At 41.8% G+C, this 19,047-nt stretch overlaps 2 protein-coding genes and 1 pseudogene across 3 annotated transcripts; 1 reads left to right on the forward strand and 2 right to left on the reverse strand.

Moving 5' to 3' along the window:
- On the reverse strand, positions 1 to 3,398 carry LOC121688911 (annotated as a pseudogene).
- An 842-nt stretch (positions 3,399 to 4,240) lies between these two features.
- Positions 4,241 to 16,501, forward strand: LOC121688637 (E3 ubiquitin-protein ligase MARCHF6-like). Its single transcript, XM_042068352.1, has 26 exons — positions 4,241 to 4,473; positions 5,161 to 5,260; positions 5,409 to 5,482; positions 5,656 to 5,799; positions 5,976 to 6,048; positions 6,670 to 6,838; positions 7,510 to 7,723; positions 8,329 to 8,390; positions 8,584 to 8,616; positions 8,745 to 8,796; positions 8,911 to 8,969; positions 9,125 to 9,205; positions 9,328 to 9,396; positions 9,538 to 9,612; positions 9,883 to 10,017; positions 10,140 to 10,259; positions 10,377 to 10,477; positions 10,950 to 11,087; positions 11,431 to 11,659; positions 12,122 to 12,191; positions 12,813 to 12,994; positions 13,270 to 13,404; positions 14,327 to 14,416; positions 15,036 to 15,168; positions 15,913 to 16,048; positions 16,151 to 16,501. The coding sequence occupies exons 1-26, from the start codon at positions 4,455 to 4,457 to the stop codon at positions 16,239 to 16,241; spliced, it is 2,784 nt and encodes a 927-aa protein (XP_041924286.1). The 5' UTR covers positions 4,241 to 4,454; the 3' UTR covers positions 16,242 to 16,501.
- A 765-nt stretch (positions 16,502 to 17,266) lies between these two features.
- On the reverse strand, positions 17,267 to 18,945 carry LOC121688240 (arylamine N-acetyltransferase, pineal gland isozyme NAT-3-like). Of its 2 annotated transcripts, XM_042067706.1 has the most exons (2): positions 17,580 to 18,945; positions 17,267 to 17,484 (listed from the first exon to the last, which is right to left on the reverse strand). In XM_042067706.1, the coding sequence occupies exons 1-2, from the start codon at positions 18,400 to 18,402 to the stop codon at positions 17,435 to 17,437; spliced, it is 873 nt and encodes a 290-aa protein (XP_041923640.1). In that variant the 5' UTR covers positions 18,403 to 18,945; the 3' UTR covers positions 17,267 to 17,434. The 2 variants fall into 2 exon arrangements, with proteins under 2 accessions (XP_041923640.1, XP_041923639.1); XM_042067705.1 differs by having other exon boundaries at positions 17,267 to 18,943.
- Between the last annotated feature and the right edge of the window lie 102 nt (positions 18,946 to 19,047).

The raw sequence follows: 19,047 nt of genomic DNA on the forward strand, positions 1-19,047 counted from the left end.
CTACATAAACTTTTCCAGCCAGTTTAACATGTCTGTTCTAGCCTCCTGAATGAATGGTTTGTCAGCTGGGCTGCCTCTCTCTTACGATGAACAAATCCATGAGTCTGTCCAGGGAAAATCTTCACTTGGAAAGGAACTTTGCACTTCTCTTGCAAGCGTTTTTCTAGTGCCGTCACCTACATGAACACAATTGTAGACAATGACATTTGAGCCATTGTAAGAAGCCTTTTTTTGGAGACATCAGTTGAAACAATGATGCAAACACATGCCCTACCTGATCAAGTAGAATGAACTTATCATTCTCGGCGAAAATGAAGAAAGTGGGACTCTTCAACTGGTATCGGTCCTCTGTGTCACGGACAATTCCTGTTTTAAAGCGCCAGAACTATAGTGAATCGAATCCTACAAGGTCTCACCAAGGTTCTACTTACAACTTCAGGACATGAATCATCTCTAGATCAGTGGTTCTTAAACTGGGGGTTGCTAAAACTATGGGAGGGCGTCCCAAATGATTTGTAGTCTAAATTAAAGAATTTAGACCAACGTGGTCTAGTTTTTAGACCAACATGTTTAAAAACTAGACTATTCAGTAGCCGTAGATGTAGGTAGGCTATAGTATTTCCATAATGTTTTTCTGAAAGTGGATTCTCTGTCTATGCAAAAAATTAAATACCTGCGCCCCCCAATGATAAGCTTGAAGATGCTGTGCTTGAGCTTTCCAGTGACCGAACACTGAAGCCTTATTTTGCCACAGGAGCACCAGTTATACATTGGATGAGTTATCCATTGGGTAATAATAAATCAGACTGACAAAGGCTGACATTAATGCCTTTGGTGTTGACATAGCATAGGTGAGTGAAGACATTTTCTGCCTTTGCCATCAATGCCTGTTTTGCACCATTTTCCAAAGTTAACATTTTTGCCGGTTGTATTGAAGCAGATCACAAAGCATGACCAATGTTTTTTGAGGGGTCGTAAGACAAAAACTTTAAGAACCACTGCTCTAGACCACATACCATAGGGGGCTATGGCATTGTCGGGGGCCTCATGTGTACTGCATCTAATATCAGATAAACTGCAGAATACTATGCAGAAAATGCCATGCACATAATGAGAACTTGCCATAGATACCACAGCTCGGAGTGGGTACTGGAGAGCCACATAATGTGTAGCGACACCTCCCCAGCAGAAGCCCACTGATCCAATCCTGGTTGCTCCACATTGCTCCCTCAGGTATTTCATGACGGCATCAACTTCTCTGAAAGAGTATAACTGCGGGGGCTGGGTGGAACTGTGGCCATTAATGGGTGCCCAGGTTGGCAATCAGTCAGGCAATCAACCAGGCAATCAGTTATTCCTATTATTATACTTATCTTTAATAGAATAATTACAACTCCTCTCCTCTGAAACCCTCCCTCTCTGTGTTCCAGCTTCTCTCCTCCTGGCCCAACAGCAAGCCAGCCTTACACATATGCACACACACACACACACACATACATCCTCACATACTCACTACCCCTCACCCCCCATCCCCACCCCCATCCCAACACCACCTCATTCACACTCTCAGAGCTACCATCCGCACCCCCCCCCCCCCCCATCCCCCCTTCTTTTCATTCCGGTCATCAATTTCATCCCTGATAATCATATCTGTAATCATCCTGGACGCAAACCATCCTAGCCTTTCTGTTATTAATGTTATGTTGTGTTATGTTTGTGGAAGCCAAGTCAATGTGATATTAAGTTACAGTATGTGTTTATGTAATGTACATCTGTTTGTCTTATGTAGTATTCTTGTGCATGTCGTAGTGTTGCATTTTCTGTAATGTCAATGATGTTTGCAAAAAAAAAAGAGTACAAGTACAGAGAAAAAAAAAAACTTCTCTGAAAGAGGAAGGGGGGTAGTGGTCCTTCAGGGGGTCATTATGTTAAGAACTGCTCTAGACTTAAAAGTAAAGCGAAGTGAGTGAACCCCAGAACTGGTTTTAAAACTACCAAATGTTGACCTGTTCAAAAATGGATGTATTACAACATGTCTGGAGACATTTGCTAGAATACTTTAGCATACTTGTTGATGTTTGTTGGCTTTTTATCCTCGAGCCATTCCTGAAACTTTGACCAGTCATGAGATGGACTCCAAGGCTCTTTACCCAAAAAGAAATCTGGGACAATCTGCCTGGCGTGTATGTGTATTTGAACGCAGTAAAGCAATTCGTTCGTTACTTCCTGACACTGAGGCCGTCGGCCCGCCGGCCCACAGTTGCCAGGGTGGTTTTTCCCTCAGGCGCTAGGGGGAAGCGAGACGGCCACCATTCAACCCGAAAAAAGTCATTTTCGCGAGAATCGTGAAACGAGCCCGTCTCCCTTATTAGACATTCTCTGATATAGCTCTTTGGAGGTCGTTTTTGCCTGTTGTTAATCTTTCACCTCCACAACAAAACCATTTACATTGTGCACAGGGGGATAATTTGCGAGAAGTTTGCTATTTACAATAGCAGAGTAACATAAATACATCGCGACCTTAGATAAAGCTCTTGAATAGAGGACAGTAAATGTTGCGATCGTCATGTTAAGTGCACAGAGTTAGTGTTCGACACTAGCCTACCCTGTTGAAATTCACATACTGAATAGTGTGCAAGTATAAGAACAATGTACATAGTGCACTGTATTCACGTTATTCATTCTATGTTTACAAATCTAAAGCATTTTCACCGCCAAATTGGATAATCAATTAACTCACACAAACACACACATAAACACGTGCAAAGCAAACACTCCCACAGAAGCACGCACACACATTGTACACACACACTGTAAGTACACATATAGGCCTACTCAAACCATACACATTAATCAAGTACATTTACTGACCGGCTCTGCACTAACCTCTCAACCTCACAGTTTCACGTCGATGCTTCCTCCTACTTCTCAATGTACTTATCGGTTTGGTTACCGATTGAATGAAAGCGAGGAACATGCCTCTCAGTTTAAATGTCTGGCAAGGTTGATTAAACAGAATTATATCTATGTTGAAGGTGTCCTTATCAATTAAATTCATTGTGCTTTGTTGGCATGACTGCATTCAATTCACTGTGCTTTGTTGGCATGGCTGTGCATTCAATTCAGTGTGCTATTGGCATGATTGTGTATGAACAATATTGCCAAAGCATTACAAAGAGTAAAATAAATAATAGAAGCAATAATGGTCATGTTAATAATAGTAATAATAACATATGATTATCAATAATAATAATAATAATAATAATGATGATGATGATGATGATGATGATAAAAAAGCCAAAGAATTCACAAAGAATTAAATAAATTGATGATGAAAGGCTAAAACAAACAACATGAGTGGGGTGGCCTCACTGGTTTGAGGTCTTCTTTTGTGGCATTCTGATAGGCCTATATATTTTGCTGCTTTTAGTGGAAGTTCTCCTAAGATACATTTCAGTTGTCCTTCATTTGTTATCGTTCTAAGCAGTTGAAGTTCCCACAATCAGCATCATACAAGTAAAAGGCACCGCTGGGATTCGAACCCAGGATCTCCTGTTTACTAGACAGGCGCTTTAACCATCTAAGCCACGGCGCCACGTGCATCGACAGGAAAACTTCACTATTAGGCCTACACTGCAGTCTCCTGTAGTTTTCTTCCCTCTGCTATTTTGAAAGTTAGCCTACTAGCCTACAATTGTTTGCACCGTGATTCTATAATTTACACATACTAATAACGCAAGGTCATATTGGGTGCCTCTCCATTGACTTTAGAATTCATCTTTCAACTCTCTACAGGAGATGAGACGCGTTATCCTGTGGACCTAGTGCAAATGTAAGCTTGCCAGCTCTTCAAAATATTTTAACTCTTCATATGCATAGGCCTATGCATTATTTCAAAAAATGTTAACACCCCATATGGTCCCCAAAAACTCATCGGTGCCCACGCTGTAACCGTAACGTTAGGTAGACACGGCATTGATTTATTTAAGAGTAGGCCTAACGTTAAGCTCTTATTTTTCAACCAATCTTGGTTTAGCATTATACAAAATGCTTGGTCCAAATTAGCACAATTGTAAAAGATGGTTAATCATTATGTAATACTAAATAACTCATGTAACCGTAAGGCTACTACAGTTTCCATCCACGCAACGTTTTGTTCACAGACAAACCAACAAATGATACAAACTGTCGCAATGTGCGGTTACTGCCGTATGTTGTACTAAACTGCCGACACTGACTGTGAGCATTCAGTGCTGTGCGATGGATCCACCCTGACTGATGTGATTTCAATAGAGAGGATTAATTATCACCCGCACATATTGTGGAGACTTTTCACTTGATTCATGACTTGGATAACACACTAATTTACGCATATACAAATGTTATGACTACTGATGGATTTCTGATTTGACGCAACAGCAAACAGTATCGAGAGGAAGGCGTTATCGTGTAAGATGGACACGGCAGAGGAAGGTAACGTTAACAGTTAACAGTTGGCTAATGCTAGCTTGCTAATGTTACACCTTGACCTCAGACTCGTACAATAATGGCATGCCATGACATATTTGCAGTTTTTAGTCTATAATTAACGCACGTAATCTCAGTTGTAAACATGGCTCTGCATTCCTTGACCAAAGGGATGGAATTGGTATCACTGCAGTGACTAGCTAAACGTTAGCTGACGTTAGCTTTTCAACTTGTTGAAACCTATTGCGAACTAACATTAGGGGAATGTCAGCTAGCGAGGAATCTAGGATGCATAACGTTAGATTAATGTATGTCAAGAGTTGACAACCCGAAAATATCGTCTAAATAATCCCAACGTTATCCTATTTTACCAGGAACGGTCTGTTTGGTAAACTATCTGTGTGGATGCGGTATACTAAGGAGAAAACAGATACTAGAATTGAATGTCTTTGCACAGTCTGTCACTGCACAGTCCCTGTAAAGTGGTTCAGTGCCATAATGAGTGCACATTATCAAAAGGCACACGTGATGTTAACGGAAACGTGAAGTTATTGTGGTTTTCTATTTGGTTTCGCGTGACCAGCCAATAATTCGCCTTTCAACTGTTAATTGATTCTCCTGGTCATTTCCCTTTACATTATCAGAGTTTAGACTCGGTTGAAAATGACCAATCTCTACTGTCTTCTCCATTAGCTGATATATGCCGGGTGTGCCGCTCTGAGGGAACTCCTGACAAACCTCTGTACCATCCATGTGTCTGCACTGGCAGTATTAAATTCATTCATCAAGAGTGGTATGTTTGTTGACATATATCTTTACACTTGAACATCCAGTTCCAGACATTCACACTCATTGAAAAGATGAACAGTAGATGGATTATGTATGGTTGTTACAGTTACTGTTAACTAATATGATGGTAACTTTTGTAACTCTTTCAACAGCTTGGTTCAGTGGCTGAAGCACAGTAGGAAAGAATATTGTGAATTATGCAAGCACAGATTTGCTTTCACACCAAGTAAGTATTAATTGGATGTCCTATGTAGTGTTTTCTTATGACATGATCACAGTATAGTCAAGTAGCAGTAGATGTTATGTATTGTACAGAGTTCTAGACTGTAATAATATTTGCATTTATAATATGATTGATTACAATCTAACCCACAAACGGACTGTGTTTTCCTTTTAAAGTCTACTCGCCGGACATGCCATCTCGGCTTCCGGTACAGGACATATTTGCAGGACTGGTCACAAGTATTGGCACGGCTATACGCTACTGGTTTCACTACACACTTGTTGCGTTTGCATGGCTGGGGGTTGTGCCTCTCACAGCATGTAAGTATAAATATAATACCGCACACTTAAATGCGTATCAACAATACAAAAAACAATATTCACCAGTGCAGAAAAGCACTAAAGCAGGGAAAAAGAGGCCAGACACATTGCCCTGAAGCCTCTGACAGTTGACACTGACACTCATGTTTCCCTGTCTTTGATGGTCTGTCTTCCAGGTCGAATATACAAGTGTCTGTTTACAGGCTCTGTGAGCTCTCTCCTCACCCTGCCTCTCGATATGCTGTCCACGTAAGTTATGTCCTGGTCACCATCTGGTCACCGTCTGTTCTGGTCATTGTCATAGTCAGTAGCACACAAGTACATATTCACACACGCACATTAATACACACAAGCATTTTGGCTTAATTTGGAAAGTGCACAGCAGTCATAAGTCAAAAGATACAGACTGTCACAGTTTGTATCCATCTCTATTCTCAGATTTGTGCTCAAAATTTGACACCTGGGTCATAGTATAAAGCACCAGTGTTGCAAAAATATCCTGATGCTTTGAACTGCTGTGAGGCATTAATGCATAGCCATCAATGTTGATGCCTGAGGCCCATGTTAACTCACTTTTTCCTTGCCAGCTCAACTGTAATGAATGAACAATTATAGAGCCACCTGCTCCTCTGTTGACTAGTGTCCAGACTCTAATTTTGTGTCTCAATCCAATGACTGAAATGTGGTCCCCGTGGTGATGTGACCCCTGGTGATCCCTGTTCAGCACCCAAGTGTGTGATTAGTCCCGCTTTACAAAGCTAGTGGAGGATCCTGCAGGGAAGTGGAGGTGCTGACATAACTTAATGATCTGTGTGTGTGTGTGTGTGTGTGTGTGTGTGTGTGTGTGTATTTTGTGTTGATATTTTCCAGGGAGAACTTGCTGGCGGATTGCTTGCAGGGTTGTTTTGTGGTGACGTGCACCCTGTGCGCCTTCATCAGCCTGGTGTGGTTGAGGGAGCAGATCATACATGGTGGCGCCCCTCAGTGGCTGGAGCAGAATCTGCAGGCAGCAGCCAACATGGCCGCACAAGCCAATGAGGTAAACCAAAGTCCTTTTAGGCAAGTCCATCCACTCGGCAGCCATATTGCAACGCATTTTGGGCACTTATCGGGTCATCTATTTCGAGCAGAACTGCGCGTTCGCAAGTCTTCACAACACCAACCTCGTGGGATATGTGTAAACAACTGCCATATTGGTGTTATGAACTAGACCCATGCCTTTCTATGGAGGATTTTTTGAGTGCTGTGTCTCCTCATTAGAAAGTCTCTGGGTAAATATGGTGATTTAATATAGCCTGCATTTTCTTGCAGGCATCCGTGGCTATGCAGTGCAACACTTATCCGGGACAGACACTACACCAAACACTTAAAATACCAGGGTGTCTGCTAGTAACACTCTGAATGCAAGGGGGAAAAAAGGCTAAGATTAGATCATATAAATGGGGTATATAATGTAAGAGAATGGTTGAGAACGCTGACCTCAAAGCACTAAAGATTATGTCAATATCACTATTTATAACTGAGTTTTGATGTTAATCTCCTCATCCCTTATGTGTGTGCTTGTTGCTTGTGACTAAGCATGTGTATGAGTGTGTCGTCATCATGTGTGTATGTGAATATGACATGTCAACATATTTTCTGCGCGTGTCTGTCTGTCTGTCTGCATTATTATGCTGTGACATGAACCCATGTTTGTCCTGGTCTGATCAGGCCCCGGCTGCGGCAGCTGGCCCTGGTGACCCAGACCCACAGGCTGAGGAGGCTCCCGCGGAGCATCCTCCCGAGGAAGAGGATGAGGTGGACGAAGAGCGAGCAGCAGACGACCCCGAGCAGCAGGAGGACCCAGCCGAAGACCTGGAGGCTGACAACGAGGATGAAGAAGAGGCAGGGGCTGAAGATGCTGAGGCCAACAACGGAGGCCAAGGTAGCTCTATCCCAAGGCTTATATTTGATGCATAGGGACTACTTTGCTAATATTTGAAGAAATAAGCATACATTTTATTACTATATTTCATTCAAATGATCAAATTGGCAGGTACACATATTGAATAAATTTTTTGCAGATTCAGGACACATTGAATTTGTTGCTAAATGCCTTTTATAGGGGTGTTACAGTACACAAAAACTACAATTCGGTTTGTACCTCGGTTTTGAAGTCATGGTTCGGTTAATTTTCGATTAATAAAGCATGTAGGTAACCTAAAATTCACTGACAATATTTTTGATGCACAATGGGAATGGTATTTTTAAAGGTTTCAAAGATTTTATGACGTTAATTGACTAAACTGACATATGTCTAACAGTCTGCTGTTGATTACTGGTAAAGACTGCATTCAGTGCATTCGGTACACATCTGTACTGAACCTAACATCCTGTACCTAAACGGTTCAGTACGAATATGTATACCTTTATACCCCTAGTTGTGTATATTGTTTTTTTTTTTATGGAGTGTCAAGCGTGAAAGAGAAGTTGTCATCATGATTATGTAAACAATAGCCTGTGCTGGCTGACATGATCTTGTCTACACAGATGATATGAACTGGAATGCTCTGGAGTGGGATCGGGCAGCAGAGGAACTGACCTGGGAAAGGGTGAGTGTGCCAACTCATTTGCTTATGGAGCAGGAGATACTCACTGTTGTCCACTGTGAAATGCAGGGCAGAATGAAGACCTGTGATTTGCATTTATTTGCATTGTGTCTTCTGTAATGGTTCACTGTAATGTGTTTACTATAAAACAAGAAGCTTTCTTAAAAGACACTAAAATGCAACTTTCTTTCTCCAGATGCTTGGACTTGATGGGTCCCTAGTGTTTTTGGTATGCAAATTTGGATGTTTTTATACTTCATTGCGAAACAGCATATTTAAATATGGGCAAATTTGTGCTACTTGTACAATCGTTCAGAGGGTTTATAATTGGGGCCTGTGTGCTTCTGTATTTCCCAGGAGCATGTCTTTTGGGTGGTGTCCCTGAACACACTCTTCATCCTGGTTTTTGGTATGTGGACATATATTTTTCTACGTTTCTTCTCTAGACTAGTGGCTTCCAACACTATTCATCATGTAAACCGTATTTGATTTTTGTCTCAACTGTATATATTTGCTTTCCCAGCATTTTGCCCATATCATATTGGACACTTTTCCGTTGTGGGTCTTGGCTTTGAGGAATATGTGAGTATACAGTTTCTTATGATTTGGTCTGTCAGCATGTACATTCAGGCAACCATGAAATTTGAGAGGCAAGGAAATGCACTCATCAGGCTGACATTTTAATGAAAATGAAAAAAAAAAATGTAAGTATTGTTTTATTTTCCCCTCTGATTCAGGTCCAGGCCTCACATTTTGAAGGTCTCATAACCACCATCGTTGGCTACATACTGCTGGCCATGACCTTAATTTTGTGTCATGTATCCTTCAACTTTTGACAATGAAACGACCACTGTGTATTGTAATTGTTTCTCAGATTGATTTATTTTCTTTATTTATTATGAAATGTTGACACTAATTTTCCTGAACTACTGATGCCCAGGGCATAGCAGCACTAGTGAGATTCCAGAGATCCCGACGTCTCTTAGGAGTTTGCTACATAGTGGTGAAGGTGAAACACGTTTTATTTCCCATGTTTCTTTCTGTTTCCATCGGTTGATACAGCCATAGCAAAGCTAACTATGTATTCTCGTCAGTTCAGCTCTCGTCGGTTCAACCAACGTGAAAATAAGCTGTATTCTGCCTCCCACAGGTGTCCTTGCTGGTTGTAGTTGAAATTGGTGTTTTCCCCCTCATTTGTGGCTGGTGGCTCGACATTTGCTCATTGGTATGAGTCATGTCTGGTCCTACTTTTTAATTGTTTATTTTTTTTATTTAATTTACCGGTAACTGTTATGATGCATGTTACTTTCTTTTAATCTCTTACTTTTCTCTGTTCTTTTTGTCTAGTTATTCATAAAGCACTTTCAATTATCAGTGTGTTTGAATTGTGCTATGTATATACATCAACTTGCATTGCCTATCTTTATTTATGGTATGGTTGTACATGACAGACTGTCAGTCTCAGATATAATGATGAGGGATATTTTTTTTGCAGGAAATGTTCGACGCCTCGCTGAAAGACAGGGAGCTGAGCTTCAAGTCAGCCCCTGGGACGACCATGTTCCTGCACTGGCTTGTGGGGATGGTTTACGTCTTCTATTTTGCTTCGTTTATCCTTCTGCTGCGAGAGGTGAACATGTCATTTCATTTGAGAACTTCATGTCTGTTATGGGTTTGAGAAAGAATTCCCTGATTTTAATTAGTTAATTTATGTGAAAATGCTTTTAATTATAATGCCTCTGTCTGTTTCAGGTTTTGAGACCTGGTGTCTTGTGGTTTCTAAGAAATCTGAACGATCCTGACTTCAATCCAGTCCAGGAGATGATTCATCTGCCAATTTACAGACATCTCAGGAGGTTTATTCTCTCAGTGGTAAGTGCTGCATCAGATCCTTGAGTGATCAGATCGCTGCTTGATCACATACCTTGTTATTGCTTTGGCTGCACATTTTCACAGTCCTTTTGTTTGTTTGTCTGTGCTGTTTTGTAGGTGGTGTTTGGTTCTATCGTGCTTCTTATGCTGTGGCTGCCCATCAGAATGATCAAACTCATTCTCCCAAGCTTTCTACCTTACAATGTCATGCTGTACAGGTAAAGTAATCTTCTCCTCTAAGAGCTTGTCACACTCTGCCAAGAAAAAAAAGCAGAAGGATGTTTCCCTCCATGTTGGCTGTGTGGAACTGAATGAAATATTGTTAAAAATCATTCATAAGTTTAATTTAGTATCAAGTCACCTCGATGCTGTTAATGATCGGACATTTTTTGAGTTACATTTACCTAGCCAAATAAAGCAGTTCTCTAGGATTTAAGGCACCATTATCCATCCACACAACCACTCTGTAGTCCAGAGTCAAAGTGGCTCACTCCGTGCTGGAGTGCATTTCCCAAAACCATAGTTGCTAACCTGGTAGCAACTTAGTTTGTTGGTTGCAATGCAATTTCCCATTGCCAACCAAGTTTGCTAACTTGGTTAGCAACTATGGTTTTGGGAAACGCGCCCCTGTCTGTGATGGGTTAGACGAGTCAGTTTTTAACTGTGCCTCCCCCCTGTGGCCTGCTGCAGTGACGCCCCGGTGAGTGAGCTGTCCCTGGAGCTGCTGCTGCTGCAGGTGGTGCTGCCTGCTCTGCTGGAACAGGGACACACCCGCCAGTGGCTCAAGGGCCTGGTCCGCGCCTGGACAGTCACCGCTGGATACCTGCTGTAAGTCCTCCTCACATGTGTCTGATGTGACCAGTGTGCATATAGACATATTAAACCAATAACATTTGAAGCAAGTGCAATAGTGGCATGATATTATTGTTGTGTGGCAGTTCTACTGTGAGGGCTCTAAATAAACTGAAGAAGTGTTTGTAGTTTTTGTGGCTGTGTTGTGTATGCACACAAAAGGGATTTATATTCTGTGTAGTTTCTTTATTCTTAACCAAGTGAGTGTGCTATGCCAAAGCAGTTGCTAGAGGCTACAAGTGGAAGGCTTCATTTAAGAGCAGCCATGCTGTTTAAATTGTCAGTGTGTCTGAATGCTGTTGAACTATCCTCACCCCAGAGACCTCCATTCATACTTACTGGGAGACCAGGAAGAGAGTGAGGCCGACCAGCAGCCTGCTGCTGCTGCCGCTGGCAACAACAACAACCAGGCACCACGCAACAACAACAACGCGAACGCCATCCCTGCGGTGGGAGAGGGGCTCCACGCGGCCCACCAGGCCATCCTGCAGCAAGGGGGGCCCGTGGGCTTCCAACCCTATCACCGGCCTCTCCGTTTCCCTTTTAGGGTAAGGCTGCTGTCACCACCACGCGTTCATGTAGTGCCTTTCAGACAACCAACAGGGAAACAAACAGGTTTTCACGATTCTCAGAACCTTGGTGCCGTCTAGTGAGCCAGCCTGTCTGAGCAGAACCATTTTCTGGGTTATGGAGGCACTTTTGGAACTGAAAACTGCCAATCACTTGGTCGGTAGCCAATGAGTTACTAGATTACGTCCTCCAGCATCCAGAAATACATCCCACCCTCCTCCCATACAGCCATTCAGCACAGGTTTTATGGAACTATTGATTGCATGGCGGCGACATGAAAGAGTGTCGCAACTCTCTCTTTCTATGGATCTGAGTAAAAGTACATATGTAATATGTCTCCTAAATGAGAATGCACATGTTGAGTGAGGATTTCCATAGTATTTATAAAGATGATTCCAGTAGATGCTGCATGTTTCATTTTTCCTGTCTTCTGTTTCCAGATTGGTCTTCTGATTGCACTGATGTGCATCACGCTGTTAGTGGCCAGTCTGGTCTGCCTCACCTTACCAGGTGAGCTTTCCTCACAGTTACTCTACACAGCAGCCAACCTCCTGTTTTTCTGTATTTCAGTAGCTTTTGGCGAAAGACAATATCCCAAGTATTTGTACGAAATAATCTGAAATGTTACCTGAAGACCAAAAGGTTTATACCCATATAGCATTGCCATAACCATTCATAAATGGTAAGGAGGTATGCCTTATAATAATTTACATAGCCTAAATAAAATGTACTCTGAAAGTTTGAACACTATGCTATAAAATAAGGCTTTATAGTAGGGCAACCCCGGGCGTGCAACTGAAGCGTACCGTTTGCGTAGCGTATGCTGCAACAACTAAGTTCCACTATAATCAATAGAACTTGCTACACCAGACATGAGTCTTGCGCACATTCGAAAAAATTAGACCGGTCCTGTAAAACAATTTTTACGTTCTGTGAATGTAGCGCTGCAAATGCGCTTCTGGTATAGCCCAGCTTGAATATCATAATGCTTAATAAAGCTTCTTTTAACTCTATACAATAGCAATGAAGACCTCAATGAGGAATCAGTGATTACTGTTGTTTGTGCTAAAAGCTTCAGATGATCATGGTCTCAACTCAACCGTCTGTTTCTTTCCGTCTCGCATGGGTCAGTCTTTGCCGGGCGCTATCTGATGTCCTTTTGGACGGGCAGCTCGAAGATTCACGAGCTGTACACTGCGGCGTGCGGCCTGTACGTGTGCTGGCTGTCCATCCGGGGCATCACCCTCCTCCTGGCGTGGATGCCCCAGGGCCGCCGGGTCATTCTGCAGAAGGCACACGAGTGGTCCCTCATGGTAACCGGTCATTTACTTTCAGTCAAATTAAAATCCTTTACATTTTAATTGGGTTTAAATTTGTTCTTCATTATTTATTCTTTGCAGGAATAGGAGCATAGCATAGTCTTTATGAGTAAAATCACTGCGATAGATGTGTTTTATATCTTCCAGTGGTGGAATATGTGAAATGAGCTATGTATAAAATGAAATAAAAAAGACTAAATAAAATACTAACCAGTTTGTCTCTGTAAGTTGTAATGAACACTTTATTTATTTTGATGTTTTGCTTGCAGATTGTGAAAACTGTGGTTGTGGCTGTACTGGTGGCAGGGGTCATTCCCCTACTGCTAGGTCTACTATTCCAGCTGGTGATTGTGGCTCCACTTCGGGTTCCACTGGATCAAACGCCTCTCTTCTACCCCTGGCAGGTGTGTGGGTGTGTGGGGGTGGGTGCATGTATGTATGTATGTATTGTACGTATGTGTCTGTGTGTGAGTATATACCTATGTTTATCTGTTTACTTGCACACATGAACACCACTCTACGGTGCTGAAGTCAAAGTCTGTAAGTGCAACGTCCACACCATGAAGCCAACTGTACAGATGACGTGCTGGGTCTGCCAACTTGGATAGTTTCCACACTGACCTTTCCTTTCATAGCTCTTAGGTAACTAGGTTAGACTTCAACCATGGTCACAACATGGCTGACTTTAGTTATTAAAAAGCAGTATTGCTTGGTCTGTGTAAACAGCTAGTGAAAACTGTGTAAACAACTAGCGAAAAATACCAGTATGCTGTTTTTTTTTTAGTGATCTCTGTTAATATGTCATAGCATTGAACAGTATTATTCCTGCAAGTTGTATGTTGTCCAAGAAAAAATGTAAAACTCTAAAGGTCAACATAGCTGCATTAGCTACGTAATGCATGTAGGCTGGCGTTTTCAGGACAAAGGTGGAAGCTAAAATCGCTTTTATATTGATTTGAATCGACTTTGTATTGCCTTTTCCAATGTTACTTTCAGATAATCAGGTTAAAAAGCCAACACTTAAGTCACCTAAACAAAGCAAAGAAATGAAAGGCCCTAATTTCATCTGGCAACAAGCAAAGTCTGGCTAAGCATTTTTGCTAATTTAACACCATGAGCAAGATGCTCAGCGCAAACATGAGTAAGTCTGCACAGTGCTCCCAAATACCATTTAGTTAATGTGTGACGGACCTGGCTTGTTGCTTTGACTGTTGCTTCTCACCAGCCTTACAAGCCAATGAAATGAAGGCCCAGTGTGTTCTAAAGACTCCCTGTATTGCTTTGTAATATGCCCTTGCTTGACTGCTTTGCTCGTTTGTGCCACAGGACTGGGCCCTTGGGGTGCTCCACGCCAAAATAATAGCTGCCATTACCCTGATGGGCCCCCAGTGGTGGCTGAAAACTGTGATCGAGCAGGTGGGTTTAAACAGGCTCCTCTGCTGTTCATTAACCTCCAGTCCCTGTGCCAACATATTTTGTAGAGAGGAAGGTTGGGATTAGTTCTGTGGCTCACAGTTGGGCACCCGTGAGCTTTTGCTGGGAGGTCTTCCTGAATCACATCAAACACTGCCCAGGTCTTGCATAGACAGATGTATATTAGCACATGTCCATCGGTGGATGGTAGCGATTACACTGCTAATGGCATTTGAAATGTCCAGACATATCCTGAAGGCAGGGCATACAGGAGTATTAAGAGGCAATGCCAAATTTGGCAACATTGGCAAGTCAGACTTGCAGCCACTCCAAATATTAATGTTTTTTGTCTCTAGCCCATGCTACCTCTGCATCAAGTTTCATCAAAATCAGGCTAGTTGATTTTATGTAATCCTGATTTTATGTAATCCTGCTCATAGACAAACATACAAGCAGCTTCAACAACATAACCTTGTGAACTGACTCCACACTGTGGTCTCTTGTTATGTCACGCCACCTGATCCCATGAGACTAATCAATTGCCTGAGTCACTAATTGTATAAATGCCACTCTATCTTTTAGCCGTTTGTTAATTTGTTTTGTGTATTTTGTGTTTACAAAGGTGTATGCCAATGGCATCCGCAACATTGATCTACATTTCATAATCCGGAAGCTGGCGGCTCCAGTCATTTCAGTTTTGCTGCTCTCTCTTGCTGTGCCCTATGTGATTGCTGTTGGGATTACTCCCCTCATTGGTAAGTTCGGCAATTTTAAATCGCAGTTAATTAAGAAATTAGCATTGTATTTTTTCATAGACTTGTCTTATACTGAAACTGTAACAATATGGGTTTGAGTAACACAATACTGAAGATGAGTGAGTCAGTTGTACTAAAATGTGTGCTCTGGCACCAAAAATCCTATTTTGTTCAGCCACTGTGTACGTAGGCTGGCATTTTCAGGAAAAATTTGGAAGCTAAAATCACTTTTATATTGACTTGAAGCCAAGCAGAGGGGCACACAGCAGTGCTCTTTAGAGCCACACACCGTTTTAAGAAGCTTAAAAACAGTCGCGTACATTGTATTTCTTGTTTTGGTACAACTGAAGCACTCGTCTTCAGGTGCTTGTTGACAGTGATTTCAACAAACAGGAAACTGGTTTACCAACTTCAAGACAAAGACAAATTTGTCACTACGCTAGTGGCTAGTGTACAGAGCTCATTAGCTGTGTGACTACATCGGAGTGAGTGAGTTGTTGAGTCATGGCTAAGGTGCTAATGGCAAAAAGTAAGACCAAAATCCACAACATGGTGGATAGGTGCACTGAAGTTGTAGGGAGGACATAATAATATAACACTGATGGCCGAAAACCTGTCCTTGTACAAAACCTGTCCTTGTACAAAACCTGTCCTTGTACAAATGTAATGTAACGTATAATGATGTGCAGCATCTATGAGTGTAAGCTGTATGAGGTCTGAGTGGACGGGTTTATTGCTGTGCAGGAGTGACCCCTGAGATGCGCATCCTGGTCCAGAGGAGGATCTACCCCTTCCTGCTCATGGTGGTCTCACTGCTGGGGATCCTCACCTTCCAAATCCGCCAGTTCAAGCGGCTTTACGAACACATCAAAAATGACAAGTGAGTTGAACAATTTGTTCCATTTCATGTAAACGTAATGTGCAATGCCTCATGCTCTCCGTATTCTGTAACGCTGTTTTTTGTTTGTTTGTTTCACTCCAGGTATCTTGTGGGGCAACGTCTGGTAAATTATGAGAGAAAGGCAAACAGAGTTAGTGCTGCTCCTCCACCAGTCTACCCGCCCCAAGACTAGCATGCATAAGATGTCAATCATGAAATTGTACAGCTAATTTGCCATTTGGTTGTGTCGTGACAATTGTATGTGGGTGTGTGAACGTGTGTGCGCGCATTGTGTGTGTGTGTGTGTGTGTGTGTGTGTGTGTGTGTGTTGTCATTGCCTTGCAACGTACTGAGGACTGTACATATGTAAATACCTCACACACATTGATTAATAGAACAACCATTGTACATTTCTAAAAATGTATATTAATTTATTAAAGCAAATTGTCACTATTTTGTGTTAAAGGGCTAATATACTGCAATTCAAAATGTGTACCACCATCATACACACATATTTTACTTGAATATGTCATGATATAAAAGTCAGTGAGCCAGGTGAAAGTTAATACAATTATTAATTTAATTGCTTAAAAATCAGGGATTATGGGGGGGGGGGGGGATCACAGATTTTTTTAACTTTATACGATCTTAATACATAGTTAGCCTCATGTGGCTTATGCATAGGTAAAATACGGTAGACTTAATAGTGCATTCTTTTAGAAGTTCAAATAGTCTATTAAGTAAACTTGAATAAGAAAAATGAGGCACTCCTGATAAATATAAAAAGCCTTTAATCAAAATTGGCTACATGCCAATGCGTTTCAACTATACAGTTTTCATCAGGGCAGTATTTTCAAAGCCAATTCAGTCTATATTCAAATACAGTACAAAAACATAGCTTCATTCCATAAACTGATGCTTGCTAAGAGCTTCTGGCATGAAAGGGGGAACCACCCATAGTCAAGCTCTGAATGTGAAAAGTATCAGCAGGAGAGTGAGTCAGCCAGAACTGGAGTGATCTGGGTGGCACTGCCTACCAAGGTAATGAGTTGTCTGTAGCATTGGAATGTATATGGGCAGGGATGTAGTGGAGGCTAAACACAAGTAAACACAGTTTACCCACCTCAGAAGTTTATGCACCTCTCAAAAGAGTTTATTCACCAATTGCAACTTTTTAAAAATAACACGGTATTATCCACAATCACAATATGTACACTCTTCAACACTCTAGGAACCATTTAATACCACTTGTATTATTATAAACATTGGACAGTAACCTCCACCATCATCAGACATGTTCTGAATGCCTTTTCTAAAGATCCGATACCGCATAACATCGTGCAGCCCACTTTACCGTGATCACAGAATTCATAGTTTACCCACTTCTTATTTTACCACTACATCCCTGTATATCATATGGGCATGTTGTGATACAGTTTATAAATGTATATTTGGTTCTCAGAACAGTCACTGTGTTAGTACTTGACTGAGGGAGGCACAATGTCTGCATCCTTTGGAATGAGTGGAGAAGAAAGCTCAATGTCAAACTTGTCTTTTAACATGTGTGGTATCTCATCATCAGTTAGATCTTGTGTGGTTTTTACCACAGGGCGTCCGTCTTCTGTCGGGTAAGTGGTGACTATTAGTTTATGACCCATGTATGTGATCCTGCCATGGGGCAAAAGGAGAGAGCAGAGAGACTTGCAGTAGAAGAGAGAGCTGGGGGAGGTCTGGTGATATTCACACATATTTCTGAAATCCTCCAACTGTCGAGGCTGGAGGGTGAACTTGTAGAGCTCTGTCCAACTTATCTCACCTCCCAGAGTTGTATCTTTTACTTCACCTTGCACACCATCACCTTGTGCTTCTGCACTGCTCTCCAGAAAGATCATATCTCCTTGATGTCTCAGCCGAAAGACTCCATGAACCTGCTTTTGAGGACTGAGTGTTTCAAGAGAGAGGGGTAGCTCATAGCAAGCCCCGAAGCCCACATCACATAGCCACCTGTGTCCCTCGAGGGTCACCATTATGACAATGTGATCAAAAGGGGGACCGTACAAACATGTGAATCGGTTTCTCACATGGGCTGCGAGTATGGTTACTTGGAATCCCAACTGAGCCAAAAGCCAGGAAAGAAGTCCGTTGTTTTCGAAACAAAAACCTCCTCGACGCTCCACGACTATTTTTTCATAGATCCAGGAAAGTTCCAATTTAATTTTTCCACCACTATGAATGGTGAGGCTCTCAAAAGGCACCGCTAACATATGGCAGCGGTGTATCTCCTGCAAAGTTTCTAACCTTGGCACGACTGGCCCAGAGTAACCAATGCGTTTTAAATATGTCTGCACATCCATTTCAATAAGACGCTGCACTGCCAGGTTAGCGTACTTTTGCTTCAGCAGACTGTGATTTTCAGGCAACTTCGTGTTGACAAGAGCACTGACGCAAGTCCGAATAAGTTATGATAACGTTATGATACGAGAAAATAAAGAGGGTTATCAACAAACTGACATCGTGCACCAGAGCGCTGAATTAACATGTTACGTTATTGCTATCCGGAAATTACTTTAGCTTAGTTTAGGTCAAACTTACTTTCACTTTGTTTACGGTCTATGGTCAATTCTAAACCGCGTGTGTCAAGCAACAGCAAATGCAATCTAAAATGTTAATCTACTGTATACAGTGACATTCCTGTATTTACTGACACTGACAGCAACAACTTCTGTAACCCTCATACTACGTGGACAAAACAAATGAAATATGCTAGCACTACATTTTTCCAAGTACAGCAAACGCCAGAAAACAGTTGCCAGATTTTGCATTTGTATTTTGCATTTTGCATTTTTTGCATGACGTTACTTACTTGTGATATGTAGTAAAGTTAAATGCATGCAACAGTAATAGTGTTATTTGAAGAAATGGTGTCATTACTAAGGCATAATAATCTTGTTTTTAAGGAGGACTTTCAGTTTTGACTAGCAAGCAGTCATTGGAAGCCT

This window comes from Alosa sapidissima, chromosome 17 (assembly GCF_018492685.1).
Source record: "Alosa sapidissima isolate fAloSap1 chromosome 17, fAloSap1.pri, whole genome shotgun sequence".
In the NCBI taxonomy this organism is placed as follows: Eukaryota; Metazoa; Chordata; class Actinopteri; order Clupeiformes; family Clupeidae; genus Alosa; species Alosa sapidissima.

Excerpts from the sequence above, each read along its gene's own strand:
- LOC121688637 (XM_042068352.1), top strand. Across the intron at positions 5,483-5,655 it reads CAGATTTGCTTTCACACCAA|TCTACTCGCCGGACATGCCA; the intron begins GTAAGTATTAAT and ends TTCCTTTTAAAG. Across the intron at positions 8,617-8,744 it reads ATGGGTCCCTAGTGTTTTTG|GAGCATGTCTTTTGGGTGGT; the intron begins GTATGCAAATTT and ends TGTATTTCCCAG.
- LOC121688240 (XM_042067705.1), bottom strand. The coding sequence starts at position 18,402 with ATGGATGTGCAGACATATTTAAAACGCATTGGTTACTCTGGGCCAGTC.